This window comes from Nerophis lumbriciformis, linkage group LG01, assembly GCF_033978685.3.
Source record: "Nerophis lumbriciformis linkage group LG01, RoL_Nlum_v2.1, whole genome shotgun sequence".
Taxonomy (NCBI): Eukaryota; Metazoa; Chordata; class Actinopteri; order Syngnathiformes; family Syngnathidae; genus Nerophis; species Nerophis lumbriciformis.
In genome coordinates, this window is record NC_084548.2 from 25,345,044 (window position 1) to 25,368,395 (window position 23,352).

The window sequence follows — 23,352 nt, forward strand, 5'->3', positions numbered from 1 at the left end:
GGACAGTGACATCAGACTCATGCGCACATGGGTGGCTGGGCAGCGGCGACCACTGTGGGAGGAGTTAGCCATGCTCTCACGCGCTACAAAGGGCCTCTAGTCAATGTTCGAAACCCTGTGTCTGTTTGATGGTGCGCTACAAAGAGGCTGGAGAGAACCAGCAACAGGGGAGTCCCGCTGTCAAGTGGTGGTGCCAAAAACTTTGAGAGAGTCGGTCCTACAAGCGTTGTATGGGGCCCCGGGATCTGGCCACATTGGTATCTACAAGACCCTAAGCCGCCTCCGCCAAGCCTTTTATTGGGGTCAACACAGAAGAGAAGTGGTTGACTATTGTGAGCATTGTGACAGCTGCATGGCAAAGAAGGGCCCTGTAGATAGATCACATGCACAGCTACAGCAATTCCACATGCAACTCCTATGGAGAGGGTGGGGATAGATGTCCTCGGGCCCTTCCCTTGCACGGAAAAATTGTACCGCTACATCGTCACAGTAATGGACTATTTTACAAGCATACAGCCTGCCCGACCAAGAAGCTGTTGGAAGGAATGTCCAGCAGGTTCGGTGTTCCAGGGATAGTCCACACCGATCAAGGCAGAAACCTTGAGTCAAGGCTTTTTGCAACGTTGTGTGAGAAACTTGGCTCTTGGGAAGACCTGGACCACACCCCTGCACCCACAAAGTGACGGGCTTGTGGAGAGATTTAACCGCACCTTGGGGCAACAGTTGGCAATTGTCACGGCTAAATGTCAGCGGGTCTGGGATTGCCATGTTCCCCTCTTGCTGATGGCATACAGGTCAGTTGTTCAAGACTCCACTTCTTGCTCCCCGTCCTTTTTAATGCTGGGCCGAGATATCCGTACGCCCGCTGAAATGATGATGAGTAGACCCCCGGATGTGCCGGCTGGTACGCCAAGAGACTACAAGACCGGCTGGAGTCATCCTATGAATTAGCTAGGAACCCGCTGCGGAATGCTGGCCGTAGACAAAAAAGGAATTACTACGTGCACGAAAAAGGGCAACATTTCACTGCTACTCCGACAAGACCCCGGAGGCTGATGCAGCCTTTTTGTTGTCCCCCTCGGGGACGAGGGACTTTGAAAGGGCGGGATAGTGTAACGACCTGCTAGGGTTGATGCTGTGTTCCTGAGTGGGTGATATTTAGAGTTCCCATGGTCGTGAAAGTACCACCCCTTTAAGGTGATTGGCGAAGGAGGAAGCGTTGTGTGGTTGCGTAAATGAGGGACGAGGATAGACGTGCATGTGGGAGGAACGAGATAAGCGTTGAATTTAACTGTTAGCTTAGGTTTCTCAATAAAAGTAAAATAAAGAGCGTCAGACTTTGTGTGCACTTCTTCTGGATGCTACAATATATTTAATTCATATAAAAACATTTTTAAAAAACATGTTTTGGGACTTTTCTCCTTAAAATTGCTGTAGGAATCCTTTGTTACTGTCAACATTTTTTTCTGATTAAACCACTTTAAGTGTTTCAATGATTTTCAAGGAATATATGTTTTTTTGCTCCCATTCAAAGTACTGTTTATTAGTTTTTTCCTTGGACCAAAAATGTGTCTGGGTTAAGACAGTTAAGAAGTAAATGTAAAAACGTTTGTCCAGGTTGTGTATCATTCATTGAGACTGATGACAAAGCTGAGACAGACGGTGACACAGGTAAACATTTTAACTTTTAAAATTTTTAATTTTTTTCAGAATATCTTATAAATGTCCATCTGTATTCCAGGGAATTTAGTTGGACGTTATGAGGTGTTCTACACTCTGGAAATATTTTGTGAACCTGCAGCACCTGTGAGCACCTTTACAGTGCAATGCACTGTTCAAGTAAGCTGAACAAACTGCTATCCTATACTTCCATCATAAGTCAAAATCCAAAGTTTTATTTTGCAATGTTACACACTCCCAGAGCTCAGTTGCCATAGAGATCCCAATCACTAACCCAGGGGGAGAACTGCTCATGCTCAATGTAGACCTGGAAGGAGACGACTTGCATGGAGCTACCTGGGCTTCGGTTCCACCGCAGGAGACCATCGCCTACAAAGTCATGTTTTCTCCTGGAAAAATGGGGAAGAGCAGAGGCAGGTCAGAATCTATCAGCAGATCGCAATTTCTCTTTCCTTTCGTCTCTGGAATGATGTTGTGGTGTTTCCTCACTGTCGACTTGAATGTGTTTTGTACAAAATATTTTTAAAATAGAACAAAACACACTGAAAATACAGTAGTTCTCATCTTCTAAAATAGCATTGCAGAGGAACACATTTATACCGACGCCCATGGTTCGCTTACCGCTAATGTCGCATACGCAAGGAGCCAATGTATCGCTCATGCAGTCAACTCTCTCACAACACGCACACACAACACACACACACGAACACACTTTGTGATTGATTTGAACTCTTAATTGTTTAATCAGATTTTACTCTTGAGTGGGTGATCTTTGTACCTCTGGATTGCAACATATTTGCCAATCGGAACTTGACAAGAGAATTCCTTTTAAAAGGCATTATATTTATTCTATGGTCACTGCTTTGGTGTTTTGTTCTTTTACCAGCGTGGTGTTTCAGTCCGAGCAAGGTGCAGAGTTTTGGTATCAAATGGACTTGTTTACCATTCCTTCGCCAGTTGTCACGCTACCACAGGCTTGCTGTGAGCTGGGCAAGTAGGTACCAACACAAACACACACAACCACGCTGCATATTGCACGCAATTGTTCACCATAGTTGGCTGAATGCTGAGGTATTATGTACACTAGTGATAGGCATCTCTGATACCATATACATCTTCAATTATAACCAACGATACATTTAAGACACAATATGGCGATTGGATTAGATATGATTTACATCCTGATCACAACACATCATGATTTAAATAAACCCAGTCGACACTGATTCCATGTCGTCATTTCAAATTAGTTATGTTAGTTGTGTTTCCAGTGTATTTGACACATTTTGCAAATAACGTTAGTTTTTGTCAAAATGTCCTTTGAGGCTTTTTCGCTTCTGTGGAAGCGGTGGTTTCACCGAGGCTTTACGGCTCCTCTTTGGCTTGGAATAGACACACCGGTGGCTACATTATGGAGCCTAATAGTACTCATATCGTAAATATGGAATTGCTCGCAGAAGCACTCAAAAAATGGAGAAAAAGAAGGTAAGCTGCTAGTATTCTAATTTGCTTCTTCCTCTACTGGTGTTTTATTTCTGGAAATATACCTTGAATTGAGTTGAATTGTGCTACACAAAATGCTGAAAGAACAAAGATAGATCAATACTTAATTTGTCTCCAAGAGAAATTCACATTTCCAGAAGCTTTACAAGGGTGGGAATACACAGGGGTATACACAGTTTAAGAAAAGGAATAAGTACTAAAAATGTCATGAAATTCTGAATAAAATACAGGCAGACACTAAAGATAAGGAAACACAGGGTATGGTGTGTATGTTGATATATATGGTGTGTATGTTGATATTCATATATATTTATTTATATACATTTTATATTTTATATTTGAAGTAATCATGGACCAGGGCGACAAAAACATGCAATCACGTAATGAAAATATTACCGTATTTTTTGGAGTATAAGTCGCTCCGGCCGAAAATTCATAATAAAGAAGGAAAAAAACATATTAGTCGCACTGGAGTATAAGTTGCATTTTTTGGGGAAATTTATTTGATAAAACCCAACACCAAGAATAGACAAGGCAATTTAAAATAAATAAAGAATAGTGAACAATAGGCTGAATAAGTGTACGTTATATGACGCATAAATAACCAACTGAGAACGTGCCTGGTATGTTAACGTAACATATTATGGTAAGAGTCATTCAAATAACTATAACATATAGAACATGCTATACGTTTACCAAACAATCTGTCACTCCTAATCGCTAAATCCCATGAAATCTCATACGTCTAGTCTCTTACGTGAATGAGCTAAATAATATTATTTGATAGTTTACAGTAATGTGTTAATAATTTCACACATAAGTCGCTCCTGAGTATAAGTCGCACCCCCGGCCAAACTATGAAAAAAAACTGCGACTTATAGTCTGAAAAATACGGTAGTATTACCTGCCTTTATCCACACTGTGTATGGGGGGAAATGGGCTAAAGAACACACCAAGAGGGGGCGACATATCGAGTCTGGCAATGGAAAGGGGGCATTCAAAGTACAATTTGTGATCTACCTATTACTCAAAACCTAATTGATGTTATGGGAAATGACTGCCAGATTCATTTTCAGGAACAAAAAACTAAATAACTTGTGAAAAACATTTTGGTCATCTGGACACAATGGGTCCTTTCATTCTTTTTTAAAAATCCTAACAATAGTTGGTTTAGAACAGACAATTAAATTTGTTCATCATACCACGTGTCCATTCCGATGTACTGTATGCTGCCTAGAGCTTTGCTTTGCTGTTATTTGCTTTAACATCTCTCAGCATTCACATGCAGTTTTAAGGGAATTGTAGCTTCTGGGTGTTTGCAAAAAGTGATTGTTGTGTGTCTCAGATGGATGCAACAGTACATCCCCGTGGTCAACCCAACAGCAGACAAGGTGGAGCTGATTGTAGCCAACAGTAACCCCAGGAACTATACTCTGGAAATGGGCTCAGGAAATACTGTAAGCATGTTTTTTTCTCATCCTGAACTAAACCTTGTGTTTACTTGTCAATGGACAAACTGTCTATGGTTGTTGGTGTTTAATCATCTTGCCAATGCTGAGATAGTCAAGCATTAAAAAACGTCATGCACACAAATGCTGAATGCTTTTCAGTTTCTCCATGGATTCCAATTCAGTCTATCCACACAGCAACAACTGAAATCAAAACGTTTAATATTCTAATATTATCATTATTATTGATTTGTATCCAAATTTGAAAAACATGATCTGAGGCTATGCGATTCCATATATTTTTTTCTCTTTACGCTGCAATGACAAACATCCAAATATGGTCACTTCCAGTATGTGACCCTAACAGATTGTAATAACTTATACACGTCAAATTGTAAACCTATGAGCCTACAGACATTTTTCATGTGTTATTAGAGAATTGTCAAATAAATGCACCCTTGGGTCCCAGTCAGAATCATCTATGACAATTGATCCAACACAGATGTCCAAACTTTGAAGAATAAAAACGTGAAGTGAAGTGAATTATATTTATATACAGGTAAAAGCCAGTAAATTAGAATATTTTGAAAAACTTGATTTATTTCAGTAATTGCATTCAAAAGGTGTAACTTGTACATTATATTTATTCATTGCACACAGACTGATGCATTCAAATGTTTATTTCATTTAATTTTGATGATTTGAAGTGGCAACAAATGAAAATCCAAAATTCAGTGTGTCACAAAATTAGAATATTACTTAAGGCTAATACAAAAAAGGGATTTTTAGAAATGTTGGCCAACTGAAAAGTATGAAAATGAAAAATATGAGCATGTACAATACTCAATACTTGGTTGGAGCTCCTTTTGCCTCAATTACTGCGTTAATGCGGCGTGGCATGGAGTCGATGAGTTTCTGGCACTGCTCAGGTGTTATGAAAGCCCAGGTTGCTCTGATAGTGGCCTTCAACTCTTCTGCGTTTTTGGGTCTGGCATTCTGCATCTTCCTTTTCACAATACCCCACAGATTTTCTATGGGGCTAAGGTCAGGGGAGTTGGCGGGCCAATTTAGAACAGAAATACCATGGTCCGTAAACCAGGCACGGGTAGATTTTGCGCTGTGTGCAGGCGCCAAGTCCTGTTGGAACTTGAAATCTCCATCTCCATTGAGCAGGTCAGCAGCAGGAAGCATGAAGTGCTCTAAAACTTGCTGGTAGACGGCTGCGTTGACCCTGGATCTCAGGAAACAGAGTGGACCGACACCAGCAGATGACATGGCACCCCAAACCATCACTGATGGTGGAAACTTTACACTAGACTTCAGGCAACGTGGATCCTGTGCCTCTCCTGTCTTCCTCCAGACTCTGGGACCTCGATTTCCAAAGGAAATGCAAAATTTGCATGGTTGGGTGATGGTTTGGGGTGCCATGTCATCTGCTGGTGTCGGTCCACTCTGTTTCCTGAGATCCAGGGTCAACGCAGCCGTCTACCAGCAAGTTTTAGAGCACTTCATGCTTCCTGCTGCTGACCTGCTCTATGGAGTTGGAGATTTCAAGTTCCAACAGGACTTGGCGCCTGCACACAGCGCAAAATCTACCCGTGCCTGGTTTACGGACCATGGTATTTCTGTTCTAAATTGGCCCGCCAACTCCCCTGACCTTAGCCCCATAGAAAATTTGTGGGGTTTTGTGAAAAGGAAGATGCAGAATGCCAGACCCAAAAACGCAGAAGAGTTGAAGGCCACTATCAGAGCAACCTGGGCTCTCATAACACCTGAGCAGTGCCAGAAACTCATCGACTCCATGCCACGCCGCATTAACGCAGTAATTGAGGCAAAAGGAGCTCCAACCAAGTATTGAGTATTGTACATGCTCATATTTTTCATTTTCATACTTTTCAGTTGGCCAACATTTCTAAAAATCCCTTTTTTGTATTAGCCTTAAGTAATATTCTAATTTTGTGACACACGGAATTTTGGATTTTCATTTGTTGCCACTTCAAATCCATCCATCCATCCATCCATCCATTTCCTACCGCTTATTCCCTTTGGGGTCGCGGGGGGCGCTGGAGCCTATCTCAGCTACAATCGGGCGGAAGGCGGGGTACACCCTGGACAAGTCGCCACCTCATCGCAGGGCCAACACAGATAGACAGACAACAGTCACACTCACATCCACACACTAGGGCCAATTTAGTGTTGCCAATCAACTTATCCCCAGGTGCATGTCTTTGGAAGTGGGAGGAAGCCGGAGTACCCGGAGGGAACCCACGCAGTCACGGGGAGAACATGCAAACTCCACACAGAAAGATCATCAAAATTAAATGAAATAAACATTTGAATGCATCAGTCTGTGTGCAATGAATAAATATAATGTACAAGTTACACCTTTTGAATGCAATTACTGAAATAAATCAAGTTTTTCAAAATATTCTAATTTACTGGCTTTTACCTGTAATGCTTTTCTTCTCGAGACTCAAAGCGCTCTACATAGTGAAATCCATTATCTACATATTTAAACTCCATTTAAACCAGTGTGGCTGGCACTGAATGCAAGGTGGGTAAGGTGTCTTGCCAAAGAACACAACAGGAGTGACTAAGATGGTGGAAGTTGGAATCAAACCGAGAACCCTCAAGTTGCTGGCACGGCCACTCTACTATCTGAGCCACGCTGCCCAAAATGCTAAAACCAATCAAATATAAATCAATGTATGCTGAGCTATCGGAACAAAACATCCATACAAAGTACCACTGGTGTTTACAACACTCTTGTGTGTTTACGTTCTTGTGGTTCTCCTCATGGTCGTTATATAATGCCTGCAATCACTCCTGACTCCCTGCTTGCCTCATCCCTCCTTCAACAGGAGCCTCTCTCTGCCACCTCACTCAGTCGTCATACTGCCATCTTCCTCTCACTTCCCATCAGTTCCACCTCTGTCAGAAACTTCTATTCGGATTCAGTAGGGAAGCCTCTGCATGCAACCTCGTACCGGTACAACAACGTCTGCCATCCTTTGTGCCTGCAGTCTTGCACTAGATCTTCATAGCGCTCAAATGTATATGTTTTTTTCTTCAGTGGAGAATAGGATTGCGTCTGGACGTAAGGTGGTAATGTGATTGACATCAGGGAACTGGGGCCTTCTGGTTTTGCAGGGGCTTGCCGTGCGTTGCCGTTTTCAGGTTCTTGCCTACTGTAGAATGTCAGCGGGCAGAGCTAGCACTTTGTTGTGACGCCACCTGTATCATACTTGGGACAGAGCGATGTTGAATTCTGAAAGGCTTTGTGCCTTGGCCCAACTTTCCTGCAGATCTTATACATTAGGTCGTCCCTCGTGCCTGTGCAGGTTCACATAGGTAGATAGGGTGTCAAAATCTTCAGAAGTAAATCTGGAATGACTCTAGTCTCCATAGGTCTGCCCATGTCAACATCCTATTTATCAGTTCCCACCTTGTCCAGGCTATTATCTCTGTCGCTCTTGCCTTCCACCGCTCTTCCTCTGGGTTATTTTTGCCTCAATCGTGGATCTCCTCTACTTTGTACTGGATTTTTTCTCATTGAAAACTAAACGTTGGCCCACAAACACACTTTGGACAACCCTGACCCAACACAAGGTGTATTTGTACCTGAGCTTAAATGTAAAATCATCATGCCTAAACCTAACCTTTAGCAATCTTTGAGAATCTACACAGACATACTTAACCCTAAATCTTAACCCCCACACTTAATTTTAAAATTCATGTTTATAATCCTAGCTCTTAATCCAAATAATCCTCATTTTGTCCTCAGAAATTATGTATATATATATTTCAATATTTCTTTTTAAAGTTATTTCATTCTTAATGACTGAGGTGTAGTAGGGTTCACAAATCGTATCAGTGCATTGTTGCTGCTTTTTGGAAGTTTATTGTCTGTATGACAACTTTATGTGTGTAATTTTGTGTTTGTTTCAGCTTATTGTGGAGCCCCACTCTTCCACTCAGCTAGAGGTCCGCTTCACTCCATCATCCTTAGGAGAGGGTGACCATGTAGCCAAGATAACTTTCACATGCCCTCAGGTGTTTACAAAGACACACAGCGCATATTCATTGCTCACAGTTTTAACGACAGTGTGTGGTTTTAAACATTGTTTAATTTTGTGTTCATTAGCGTGAATGTTGGCTCTATTTAAAGGCTTTCCCCTCTGATTGTGTGTGTTTCTGTACACCATAATGTCTCTGGTTTTACTGTAGATGCAGCAATGGTGCGTGTTGTTGTTTGGCCGGGGTCTCATGCCGAGCCGGGAAGAACCTCTGAGCTTCTCTTGCCCAGTTGGTTCCAGCGAGTCCATTATGGTTCCCTTCAAAAACCCCACTGATTTCTCGGCTACACTCAGGATCACACTCACAGGTTACATGGTGCTCCTGATGGGGTTCACTTGGTTTTCTGTAACGATATAATGAAAAATATATGTATACAATAGAATCCATTTAAGTCAGTCTCGCTTATGTTGAAAACTTGTCTATGTCAATCAAAACTTCCTGTTCAGTGCAAAGTTAGCTTTACAATAATGCACCCGATTCATTTGTATATATTGTTAACCACCAGAAGATAGACGTTCCCATGTTTGTAAACTTGGTCATTGTAGTCAGTACATACAACAAAATTCCTGCAGCAGATAAGCGTATAAGAGTATAGCAAATCGTATAACAAGAATCTACATGAAATTACAATAGTGTCTTTGCAGATTTTTGCTGCTCGGGGCCTAAATATGCTCAAATAGAGGAAAACCATGTCAACAAGTTCAAAAATAATTATTTTTATATTACCCATGTTCCTTATTTCTCTGGCCAAATAGGGCTAGTTTAGGTTTGGTTATGTCAACAAACACTCATGTTGTCATGAGTCAGCCAGTCTGCGAGGCATCAACTTAAATAGATTCCATTGTATAAATATAAATGTATAAATAAAATGTTGGTTGTCCATACAAACACACCTTGTAATCACTTGTTGATATATTTTTGTGTGAAATAGAAAAGGATCCCAGTGTGACGCCTGACTGCCCTCAGGTGACTTCTGACAAGTGGGCGTTCTCTCTGTCTTTGGACCATGCTGAAGGTACAATCCGTGCCATCCATCCATCCATCCATCTTCTTCCGCTTTTCCGAGGTCGGGTCGCGAGGGCAGCAGCCTAAGCAGGGAAGCCCAGACTTTCCTCTCCCCAGCCACTTCGTCCAGCTCTTCCCAGGAGACCCCGAGGCGTTACGAGGCCATTGATTGATTGATTGAAACTTTTATTAGTAGATTGCACAGTACATATTCCGTACAATTTACCACTAAATGGTAACACCTGAACAAGTTTTTCAACTTGTTTAAGTCGGGGTCCATGTAAATCAATTAATGGCCAGCCGGGAGACATAGTCTACCCAACGTGTCCTGGGTCTTCCCTGTGGCCTCCTACCGATCAGACGTGCCCTAAACACCTCCCGAGGGAGGCGTTCGGATGGCATCCTGACCAGATGCCCGAATCACCTCATCTGGCTCCTCTCGATGTGGAGGATGGCAGAGCTTCTCACCCTATCTCTAAGGGAGAGCCCTGCCACCCGGCGGAGGAAACTCATTTCGGCCGCTTGTACCCGTGATCTTGTCCTTTCGGTCATAACCCAAAGCTCATGACCATAGGTGAGGATGGGAACGTAGATCGACCGGTAAATTGAGAGCTTTGCCTTTCGGCTCAGCTCCTTCTTCACCACAACGGATCGATACAGCGTACACATTACTGAAGACGCCGCACCGATCTGCCTGTCGATCTCACGATCCACTCTTCTCTCACTCCTGCACAAGACTCTGAGGTACTTGAACTCCTCCACTTGGGGCAGGGTCTCCTCCCCAACCCGGAGATAGCACTCCACCCTTTTCCGGGCGAGAACCATGGACTCGGACTTGGAGGTGCTGATTCTCATCCCAGTCGCTTCACACTCGGCTGCGAACCGATCCAGTGAGAGCTGAAGATCCTGGCTAGATGAAGCCATCAGGACCACATCATCTACAAAAATCAGAGACCTAATCCTGCAGCCACCAAACCAGATCCCCTCAACGCCTTGACTGCGCCTAGAAATTCTGTCCATAAAAGTTATGAACAGAATCGGTGACAAAGGGCAGCCTTGGCGGAGACCAACCCTCACTGGAAACGGGTCCGACTTACTGCCGGCAATGCGGACCAAGCTCTGACACTGATCGTACAGGGAGCGGACTGCCACAATCAGACAGTCCGAAACCCCATACTCTCTGAGCACTCTCCACAGGACTTTCTGAGGGACACGGTCGAAGGCCTTCTCCAAGTCCACAAAGCACATGTAGACTGGTTGGGCAAACTCCCATGCACCCTCAAGGACACTACCGAGAGTATAGAGCTGGTCCACAGTTCCACGACCAGGACGAAAACCACACTGTTCCTCCTGAATCCGAGGTTCGACTATCCGGCGTAGCCTCTTCTCCAATACACCTGAATGGACCTTACCGGGAAGGCTGAGGAGTGTGATCCTACGATAGTTGGAACACACCCTCCGGTTCCCCTTCTTAAAGAGAGGAACCACCACCCTGGTCTGCCAATCCAGAGGTACCGCCCCTGATGTCCACGCGATGCTGCAGAGTCTTGTCAACCAAGACAGCCCCACAGCATCCAGAGCCTTAAGGATCTCCGGGCGGATCTCATCCACCCCCGGAGCCTTGCCACCGAGGAGCTTTTTAACTTCCTCAGCAACCTCATCCCCAGAAATAGGAGAGCCCACCACAGATTCCCCAGGCACTGCTCACTCATATGAAGACGTGTTGGTGGGAATGAGGAGGTCTTCAAAGTATTCCCTCCACCGATCCACAACATCCACAGTCGAGGTCAGCAGAACACCACCTCACCATACACGGTGTTGACAGTGCACTGCTTCCCCTTCCTGAGGCGGCGGATGGTGGTCCAGAATCGCACACTAGCTCAGGCTCCTTCCCCCCAGTGAGGTGATATTCCACGTCCCAAGAGCTAGCATATGTAGCCGAGAATTGGACCGCCAAGTGTCCTGCCGCCCAGCTCAAAACGCACCCGACCTCTATGGGCCCTCCCACGAGTGGTGAGCCCATTGGAGGGGGGACCCACGTTGCCTCTTCGGGCTGTGCCCGGCCGGGCCCCATGGGGACAGGCCCGGCCACCAGGCGCTCGCCATCGTGCCCCAACTCCGGGCATGCCCCAACTCCGGTTATCTCTGATCTTAGTAAACATTACCTTCATAAGGAAATTAGGAAATTGGTCTAACATAGAAATAAAAAAAATATCTTAGTCAAAATTAAGTGTTGTTGATTTTGATTTATTAATTATTTAATCTTGCTTTGATTTTAGTTTTTGCTATGTTTGCAGGTTTACAGATCAGCAACGGGGGCAGTCTGAATGTGCCGGTGTTGTTTGCGCCCAAGTCTATGGACCCACAACAGGCTTGGCTATGCATCACCATGAAGCCACTTGACATCATTACTAGCATTAAAAGGTGTGTTGTTTTTTTAATTTATTTATAAAAGTAAAATTTATCATCCTAACTTGAGTGTTGCTGTCAAAGAATGGAATTGAGGGCTGGCTGTATACGTTTATGTTGACCAACTCTTTAAATCCTGGAGCCCCATGTTCATTTGATTTTTTTTCTTCTAAATTTAAAACACTTCCTTATGGTCTATATAGCATGTATATTTGTGATTAGGTCAACATTGTGCATAGATTTCGTTTTACAGACCATCATCAAGCCGCTTTCTGACTATCTCTTCAAAATGTGCCGTTTTGTGGGCGGTCTTATTTACGTGCCGAAGCTCTCCTCCAGGCAACGGCCTCTTCGACTGCGTCTTCACCCAGTCAGCCATGTAGTACTTTTCCATATCAAGTCGACTGACTGATATAATAAGTCAGAACTATACGCTACTTTTTATTCGAAATGGCAACAGCGGAGGATTTTAGCTTGTGCGTGTACGAGCCAGTCTGCCCCACAACAAGAGAATATAGAGAAAAAAAGGAACGTGTTGACTACATTGTTAGACTACAACTGAATAAAAATGGCAAACTTGTGCATACTTGCCAACCCTCCCGAATTTTCCGGGAGACTCCCGAAATTCAGCGCCTCTCCCGAAAACCTCCCGGGACAAATATTCTCCCGAAAATCTACCGATTTTCAGCCGGAGCTGGAAGCCCCGCCCCCTCCAGCTCCATGCGGACCTGAGTGAGGACAGCCTTTTTTTTTATGTCGGGAGGACAACAGGGTGACAAGAACTAAATCATCCAGACTAGAGATAAATTGTTTTATTATGTTTATCTTACCTAAAAATAAATATATTTATTAATTTAAAAAAAAAAACTAAATACATTTCTACTATATTTTGCTAAAAACATCAAAATTAATTGTATTTTTATTTGTATTTTTTCTGACTCCTTATTACATCCAGCCATAGAAATATACATTAAAATAATCATATTTGAAATAATAAATTTTAAATGATCATAATAATTCATTTAAAATGACCATATTTAATTATTAAAATAATTGCTTGTTTATCAACAACATTAGCATTTTATTCATTACATTTTGAAGCTCTCAGAAGCCAAGTTATGTTATATTCCTTAAGATTTATTTATGCAAGTTTGAAGTATCAATTATCTAAACACAGTTTTGTTTGCATATTTTCAGGTTGTATATATATATATATACTATATATATATATATATATATATATATATATGTATATATATATATATATATATATATATATATATATATATATATAGTATATATATATATATACAGTATATATATATATATATATACAGTATATATATATATATATACAGGTAAAAGCCAGTAAATTAGAATATTTTGAAAAACTTGATTTATTTCAGTAATTGCATTCAAAAGGTGTAACTTGTACATTATATTTATTCATTGCACACAGACTGATGCATTCAAATGTTTATTTCATTTAATTTTGATGATTTGAAGTGGCAACAAATGAAAATCCAAAATTCCATGTGTCACAAAATTAGAATATTACTTAAGGCTAATACAAAAAAGGGATTTTTAGAAATGTTGGCCAACTGAAAAGTATGAAAATGAAAAATATGAGCATGTACAATACTCAATACTTGGTTGGAGCTCCTTTTGCATCAATTACTGCGTTAATGCGGCGTGGCATGGAGTCGATGAGTTTCTGGCACTGCTCAGGTGTTATGAGAGCCCAGGTTGCTCTGATAGTGGCCTTCAACTCTTCTGCGTTTTTGGGTCTGGCATTCTGCATCTTCCTTTTCACAATACCCCACAGATTTTCTATGGGGCTAAGGTCAGGGGAGTTGGCGGGCCAATTTAGAACAGAAATACCATGGTCCGTAAACCAGGCACGGGTAGATTTTGCGCTGTGTGCAGGCGCCAAGTCCTGTTGGAACTTGAAATCTCCATCTCCATAGAGCAGGTCAGCAGCAGGAAGCATGAAGTGCTCTAAAACTTGCTGGTAGACGGCTGCGTTGACCCTGGATCTCAGGAAACAGAGTGGACCGACACCAGCAGATGACATGGCACCCCAAACCATCACTGATGGTGGAAACTTTACACTAGACTTCAGGCAACGTGGATCCTGTGCCTCTCCTGTCTTCCTCCAGACTCTGGGACCTCGATTTCCAAAGGAAATGCAAAATTTGCATGGTTGGGTGATGGTTTGGGGTGCCATGTCATCTGCTGGTGTCGGTCCACTCTGTTTCCTGAGATCCAGGGTCAACGCAGCCGTCTACCAGCAAGTTTTAGAGCACTTCATGCTTCCTGCTGCTGACCTGCTCTATGGAGATGGAGATTTCAAGTTCCAACAGGACTTGGCGCCTGCACACAGCGCAAAATCTACCCGTGCCTGGTTTACGGACCATGGTATTTCTGTTCTAAATTGGCCCGCCAACTCCCCTGACCTTAGCCCCATAGAAAATCTGTGGGGTTTTGTGAAAAGGAAGATGCAGAATGCCAGACCCAAATACGCAGAAGAGTTGAAGGCCACTATCAGAGCAACCTGGGCTCTCATAACACCTGAGCAGTGCCAGAAACTCATCGACTCCATGCCACGCCGCATTAACGCAGTAATTGAGGCAAAAGGAGCTCCAACCAAGTATTGAGTATTGTACATGCTCATATTTTTCATTTTCATACTTTTCAGTTGGCCAACATTTCTAAAAATCCCTTTTTTGTATTAGCCTTAAGTAATATTCTAATTTTGTGACACACGGAGTTTTGGATTTTCATTTGTTGCCACTTCAAATCATCAAAATTAAATGAAATAAACATTTGAATGCATCAGTCTGTGTGCAATGAATAAATATAATGTACAAGTTACACCTTTTGAATGCAATTACTGAAATAAATAAAGTTTTTCAAAATATTCTAATTTACTGGCTTTTACCTGTATGTATATATATATATATATATATATATATATATATATAATGTATATATATGTATATATATATATATATGTATATATATGTATATATATATATATATATGTATATATATGTATATATATATATATATGTATATATATGTATATATATATATATATGTATATATATGTATATATATATATATATATGTATATATATATATATATATATATATATGTATATATATATATATATATATATATATGTATATATATATATATATATATATGTATGTATATGTGTATATATATATATATATATGTATGTATATATATATATATATGTATGAAATACTTGACTTGGTGAATTCTAGCTGTCAATATACTCCTCCCCTCTTAACCACGCCCCCGCCCCAACCACGCCCCCGTCCCACCCCCGACCACGACCCCCATCGCCACCCCCCACCTCCCGAAATCGGAGGTCTCAAGGTTGGCAAGTATGGCACAGCTCTTTGGGTAAACCTCTACCATGTATGGAGATATCCGCTGACGTAAATAAGCCAAAATTTGCCAGTAAAATCTCAAATTCCCAACGGCTTATTTGGAGCAAGCTTGGAAGGCTAACCTGACTCTCGCCAGATCCTTGTAGTTCGCTGAGCTCCACACAAGGATCTGGGCTGGAAGGCATTGCAAACTCCTTCCAGATAGCAAAAGATAATGAACCAATCCGGATCGCTGGACGGGATTTCGTAGATGTGACGTAGCGCCGAAGGGACTGTTTGATTCAAACAACAATGGCGGCACGGAGCAAAGAGTCATGTGCTGACATTGATTCTGCTATTGCAACTGTTTTGCGACATCGATCGAATATTAATTATTTAAAAGATGAACAGAGAACGGTTTTGAAGGCATTCATGGTAGCAAGGATGTTTTGGCTCTTCTTCCGACCAAGTTTGGATTTCCCAGCGTCGCTCTCATCAGCGTCACGGGTTGATTTCGATGTGAGTGGCTGAAGTAGCACGTCATTCAAGATAACGGACAAGTGGTTTATCCAATCACATACAATGATTTTTTTTACAAGGCCCCGCCTTCTGAAATACATCTCCTATTGAGAACTCCCAGATCCTTGTGTGGAGCTCAGCGAACTACAAGGATCTGGCGAGAGTCAGGTTATTGGAAGGCAATATTGTTATATAAATATTTCCGCCATGCCTCCATGGTTTGATTTAAAATTTTCAGGACTTATGCAGATCTCAAATACACAAAAACAGATACCACCAGTTAAGAAAAGTTGGTTTTGCAAAATAGGACCACTTTAAGTCAATGTTGACACACATCGTTGACCGCTGTAGTTGAAAATGCGGGACCCAAAGTGGTCATTTCTGTGACTAATGGGTTTGTTTATGTCGACATATGTAGTAGCCTTGTAAACTTCATCATTATCATTTGCGCGACTTTGCAAAGCAGATTTGTGGCAGTGACGTGCGGTGAGGTTCATGACTGGTGAGGCACTGACTTCATCACAGTCAGATTTACAAACATGTGAACCCTAAAGAGTATCTTATTCACCATTTGATTGGCAGAAGTTATTGGGTTATGTTTAAAAGTTCATACCAGCATTCTTCCCTGCTTGGCACTCAGCATCAAGGGTTGGAATTGGGGGTTAAATCACCAAAAATGATTCCCGGGCGCGGCGCCGCTGCTGCCCACTGCTCCCCTCACATCCCAGGGGGTGATCAAGGGGATGGGTCAAATGCAGAGGACAAATTTCACCACACCTAGTGTGTGTGTGACAATCATTGATACTTTAACTTAACTTTAACTTTACCCATACAAACTGTAGCACACAAAAAAGCACATTTAATTAAAAAAACGTTATTATAGTCTTACCTTTACTTATAAATGAAGTCCATGCGCAGCTCCTTTTGAACAAAAGCATCGATAACTTGTTTATAGAAGTCTTCCTTATCTTTCTTCAGTTTTAAAAGTCTCTGTCTCGATGGAGATCTTCCTTTAAGTATTACCTCCTGCTTCGATTGAAAGTCCAGTTTAGAAAACTGTTTTATTTTAGATATGTAATCCTCCATGTTAATAGTCCAGGCAAGAGGAAAAAATAAACGATCGCTGCTAACTGTTGCTGCTTGTTGTCACTTCTTCTGCAGCCGAGTAGTCGCAGAAATGCTCCCTGGGATCACTACCGCCCTCTACCACCAGGAGGCGGGATTACTGCAAGCCTCACACAGTGCCTCTTCGCAGCAGTTTTATGATTGCTCAGCACAAGAAATACGTGACACACATACAATTGTTGACAAAATACACTGTACATTATATACCTCAGCTAACTAAACTATGGAAATGTATAATATAATTCATATAGCAATACGGTCTCACTGCACAGCAGGCCAGCAGTTAGCCGAGTCATTGCGCAATCCATGGAGAGGCTCAACTCAGTGACGTGCCTCAACTGGCTGCTGATCACCGCAAGTCTCTTCTCAGTATTTGAACGGCAAATGTGAAAATTCAGCGATTTTGAATAGAAATAATCTAAAACTGGTGAAGTTAAATGGAAAATAACTTTATAGTATAATCACTGGATACATATAACAATTTAATTTTTTTTTTTCTTTTTAAATTTTTTTTCTTTCCATGATGGCACGTGAGACCCCGCCTCACCTGCCTCCCCTGACTGCACGTCACTGATTTGTGGTGATGTAAAAAGCAATGAAAAACAATGAAGAAGGGTGACACAGGAGAGGAACTTCCTTCAAAGCATTGGCTTCTGTGACGAAAGAGTACACATCTGAGCTGTCCTTTAATCCTCCTTTCTACAACTAACAAAACGCATTATGTGGGTTTTGTACAAATTGCGGAAAACCATGTCAAAAATACTTTGTCACCAATTCTCTTTGTCTTTTGGTTATGCCAACGACCGCTTATGTCGATATGAGTCCGCCATGCTGAGAGATGGTCAATTTAACTTAGTGTCCTCCATACACATATTTAACAGGCCACTTCAGAAGCTGTCGACCATCTGTTGGATCTACCCTCTCTGCGGGTTTCCAGTCAAAGAGGCGGATGACAGCTCAGCGCTCTGCATGCTCCAGTGTGAAGTGGGCTGCCAGACGGAAAAGAAGCTTGATGTGCTGCTCACTGGATGTGTGTGTTTCATCTTTTTTTCTAATTGGAGGTGGGGTGTCAAGCAATATACCGTACCAGGCATGGGCAAACTACGGCTCACAAGCCATACAATGTCCACTTATTTCCAACTGTAGACTCAAGCTATTTGCACATTTAAACGGTTTCTGGAACAAAAGGTTCTGTGCTTTCTAGTGATATACCCATGTCACCGCGGTAATTCACGAACACAATGCTTTGATCCAAAGCGGAGTGTCTTTTTTTTTACAGAGGAGAAAGAGGGATGGAGGCCAATGTCTGTTCTTGGTTATTGTAGGCCATGGGTGTCAAACTCTGGCCCGCGAGCCAAAATTGGCCCACCGTATAACTTCACTTGGCCCTTGAGGCAATATCAAATTACCACTAGAGCTGGCCCACCGATTATATGCAACAGTGGTGCCGCGGTAACACCGCTTTCACCGCTAATTCTCATACTTGCCAACCCTCCCGGGAGACTCCCAAATTTCAGTGCCCCTCCCGAAAATCGTCACGTCCGCTTTTCATCCAGTCCAACGAGTGCTGGCCCAGTCACATAATATGTGGGGCTTCTGCACGCACACACAAGTGAATGCAACACATACTTGATCAAGAGTGATACAGGTTACACTGAGGGTGGCCGTATAAACAACTTTAACACTGTTAGAAATATACGCCACACTGTGAACCTACACCAAACAAGAATGACAAACACATTTTGGGAGAACATCCGCACCGTAACACAACATAAACACAACAGAACAAATACCCAGAACCCTTTGCAGCACTAACTCTTCCGGGACGCTACAAGGTGTGTGTGTGTGTGTGTGTGTGTGTGTGTGTGTGTGTGTGTGGTAGCGGGGGGTGTATTTTGTAGTGTCCCGGAAGAGTTAGTGCTGCAAAGGTTTCTGGGTATTTGTTCTGTTGTGTTTATGTTGTGTTACGGTGCGGATGTTCTCCCGAAATGTGTTTGTCATTCTTGTTTGCTGTGGATTCACAGTGTGGCGTATATTTCTAACAGTGTTAAAGTTGTTTATACGGCCACCCTCAGTGTAACCTGCATCACTGTTGATCAAGTATGCGTTGCATTCAGGTGTGTGTGCGTACAGAAGCCGCACATATCTTGTCACTGGGCCGGCACATTGTTAGAATGGATGAAAAGCGGACATGACGACAGCTCGTAGAGGATGTTAAAGGCAGTGCCTATAGAATAGAATAGAATAAAATAGAATAGGCGTGCCTTTAAGGTCCGGGTGGACTACGAGATGTAATGACTAATGAACATCTTCGTTCGATAATGAAGGTTGCCTCAGCCCCGACATTAATGAACTAGCATCCAAGAAAAGATGGCAGGTATCTGGCTTGGGCACATCAGATTAGATCAGTGTGTTGCAAACTGAGCAGTTTAATGTCCTGAATGGTTGGTTTATTCATTATTTTATTTTCAAATGTATTAGCCTGTGGAAAAAGTTAATGTTGATATTTACCTCAGAAGGCTGCAAATAGAAAAGAGGCATTCAATTTTTATTTAAATTGTATTTGATATGCCATTGATATTTTTTAATTATTATTATTATTATTTGAAACTCGATTTTGCATGTCACTATAAAGTTCTGTAAGCCTGCTTGTTCAATATTTAATGCAAAACTTGTTTGGGTCCCTATTAAAAGGTTAATTTGTTCAACCTTGGCCCGCGGCTTTGTTCAGTTTTAAATTTTGGCCCACTCTGTATTTGAGTTTGACACCCCTGCTGTAGGCCATGGCTATTTAATCAGAATCAGAAATACTTTATTCAGAAATACTTTAATAATCCCCGAGGGGAAATTAAGATTTTTAGCACAATCCCATTCAAGAGCATCCATCCATCCGTTTTCTACCGCTTATCCCTTTCGGGGTCGCGGGGGTGCTGGAGCCTATCTCAGCTACAATCGGGCGGAAGGCGAGGTAGACAAACTTAAATGTTTTGAGTTTTAAGGATAAAGGGGGTGGACTCCTCCCTCTCATTTGTCATATTCCTGAGAATCTTATGTTTTTAAAGGGGAACTGCACTTTTTTTGTTGTTGAATTTTTCCTATCGTTCACAATCATTACGAGAAACAAGAACACTTTTTTTTTTGTTAGGAGTTTAAAGATGATTAAAAAAAACGATGCAGCTAATGGAGTCACCGTTGTAGCCTTCAAAGCCCTCTAAACAACTTCAAAACCGTCCATCAATATTTTATATACACACTGCAAGTATATAATGTAGTAACATACACATTCATAACAATATGTAATATGTTCAATATTACATATTTTTGTCATTTTATGCATTGTCGGAACTAATTTCCTCGGCGCATTTATTTCCGTTTCCATAGTAGCGCACTTCCGACTTCCGGCAACAAATGTGTGTTCGTACTTCAGAATACAAACGTGAGTGTTTTCTAACCATGGCAGACTTGATAATAGATAATGAAGACGACTAGGGATGTCCGATAATGGCTTTTTGCCGATATCCGATATTCCAATATTGTCCAACTCTTAATTACCAATACCGATATCAACCCATACCGATATATACAGTCGTGGAATTAACACATTATTATGCCTAATTTGGACAACCAGGTATGGTGAAGATAAGGTACTTTTAAAAAAAATTGATAAAATAAATTAAAAACATTTTCTTGAATAAAAAAGAAAGTAAAACAATATAAAAACAGTTACATAGAAACTAGTAATTAATGAAAATTAGTCAAATTAACTGTTAAAGGTTAGTACTATTAGTGGACCAGCAGCACGCACAATCATGTGTGCTTACGGACTGTATCCCTTGCAGACTGTATTGATATATATTGATATATAATGTAGGAACCAGAATATTAATAACAGAAAGAATCAACCCTTTTGTGTGAATGAGTGTAAATGAGGGAGGGAGGTTTTTTGGGTTGGTGTACTAATTGTAAGTGTATCTTGTGTTTTTTATGTTGATTTAATAAAAAAAAAAAAACGATACCGATAATAAAAAAAACGATACCGATAATTTCCGATATTACATTTTAAAGCATTTATCGACATCTCTAAAGACGACTATTTTTGGACACACGAGGATTCACAACCTTATCTTTTTGAAGCTGAATATATGGAGGATGAACTTACTTATACAAGCGAGCATGAAAAGTGATTGAAACGTTGGGGGAGATGCGGGAGGGTGAGGTCAGCGTACAGGTTACGGAACATAAATTAAGTATTTTTGGAGGTTTTTGAATACATTTTTAAAGTGATTTAGAGGCCGAATGGATTGCTCCCATTAACTACATTGCCATCCACCTAGATTTGTACATTTAAAAATGTAAAAAAAAACAAAAAAACTTTTGTCTTTTTGTCTCTTACAAGTATTGTGAAGGAAAGGCAAAATTCCAAAATAAGTGCAGTTCCCCTTTAAAGGACAAACCGCAAAAAAGATACTCAGATAATCTAAATGACAGAGCTCTAGTATTTTTAGGAATCTGCTGCAAAATAGTTAGTCCTTTCTAAGATTCTTTATCTGAACTCATGAGCCGGTCTAGTGTCATTCTTGGGCTGGATTTGGCCCCCGGGCCACCGGTTAAATATAGCTCTGCTGTAGTTGATCACAGTTTTTGTACCTCTGTTTACTGTTTTTTGTTTCACTTGTTCAGTTTCCCCAGTGCTAGTCGAAGACTTCCGATGTGAGGTGCGTTCAGAAAGTGAAGCACAGGACTGCCTGTCTGCCTCCATCCTAGCAGGGCTGAGGGATCCTAAAACTGGTGTCGTAACGCTCACCTTGAATCTGATCTACCTTCCGGTCAAGCAAAGCAGGTGATCCGAAAAAAAACATAAACAGAGTTTTCTAACATTATTGGTGATTATCATTTTCTAATTAGCCCAACCTGAGCACTAATAGTCACAACCTAAACCTGACATTTAGTTTTCCAAAGAGACCAAAAATGAGACTGAAAATATTGTGGAGGGCTGTGCCAACCAGTTGAACTTAATCATGCAACATAACCTATTCTGTCATTTGTAGCGTTGGAAGGTTGAAATTTAAAGTGTTAGCTTTCAAACGCTGCTAAGTTTGTTACATTGTTGTTTTATGAAATTATTCATGTGCTCTCTGACTGCTAGCTGTTGTTTGCACATTTGTACTTCTAAGTGTTTGTGTTTTGAATTGTCTTCTCCTGTTTAACATTGCTTTGGTTGACTTGTTTGCGTGGATGTGTACCATATGTATTTGACACAAGCGCCACGTAGCAGTTACCATAGCAACACAAATGTCCAGACTTTTTTCACCAAGGGCTTTATATTGAAAAATCAAAAAACAACGTTGAAATGCTCAGACTTTATTTATCAAAGCATATAATCAATAATTCAAATTTGTGTTGTTACTTACTAAACCCAAAACCAGTGAAGTTGGCACGATGTGTAAATTATAAATAAAAACAGAATACAATGATTTGGAAATCCTTTTCAATGTATATTCAATTGAATAGACTGCAAAGACAAGTTAGTTAATGTTCGAAGTGAGAAACTTAATTTTTTTTGGCAAATAATCATTAACTTAGAATTTAATGGCAGCAACACATTGAAAAAAGTTGGCACAGGGGCATTTTTACCACTGTGTTACATGGCCTTTCCTTTTAACAACACTCAGTAAACGTTTGGGAACTGAGGAGACGCATTTTTAAGCTTGATGTACAGCTTAAGTTGTTCAACAGTCCGGGGTCTTCGTTGTCGTATTTTAGGCTTCATAATGCGCCACACATTTTCAATGGGAGACAGGTCTGGACTACAGGCAGGCTAGTCTAGTACACACACTCTTTTACTACGAAGCCACGGTGTTGTAACACGTGCAGAATGTGGCTTGGCATTGTCTTGCTGAAATAAGCAGGGGCGTCCATGAAAAAGACGTTGCTGGGATGGCAACATATGTTGCTCTGAAACCTGTATGTACCTTTCAGCATTAATGGTGCTTTCACAGATGTGTAAGTTACCCATGCCTTGGTTACTAATACACCCCCATACCATCACAGATGCTGGCTTTTCAACTTTGCGTCTATTACAGTTCTTTTCCTCTTTGGTCCGGAGAATACGACAGCCACAGTTTCCAAAAACAATTTGAAATGTGGACTCGTCAGACCACGGAACACTTTTCCACTTTGCATC

At 41.4% G+C, this 23,352-nt stretch overlaps 1 protein-coding gene across 1 annotated transcript in view; it reads left to right on the forward strand.

The window, feature by feature from the left end:
- LOC133617766 (cilia- and flagella-associated protein 47-like) overlaps positions 1-23,352 on the forward strand; it is a 165,910-nt gene that overhangs the window by 129,313 nt on the left and 13,245 nt on the right. Inside the window, exons 54-64 of the mRNA XM_061977973.1 lie at positions 1,618-1,671; positions 1,742-1,839; positions 1,922-2,097; positions 2,567-2,674; positions 4,529-4,640; positions 8,580-8,684; positions 8,859-9,015; positions 9,640-9,723; positions 12,011-12,137; positions 18,050-18,198; positions 21,849-22,008. Coding sequence (XP_061833957.1) covers positions 1,618-1,671; positions 1,742-1,839; positions 1,922-2,097; positions 2,567-2,674; positions 4,529-4,640; positions 8,580-8,684; positions 8,859-9,015; positions 9,640-9,723; positions 12,011-12,137; positions 18,050-18,198; positions 21,849-22,008 — 1,330 coding nt within the window. The remainder of the gene's footprint in view (positions 1-1,617; positions 1,672-1,741; positions 1,840-1,921; positions 2,098-2,566; positions 2,675-4,528; positions 4,641-8,579; positions 8,685-8,858; positions 9,016-9,639; positions 9,724-12,010; positions 12,138-18,049; positions 18,199-21,848; positions 22,009-23,352) is intronic.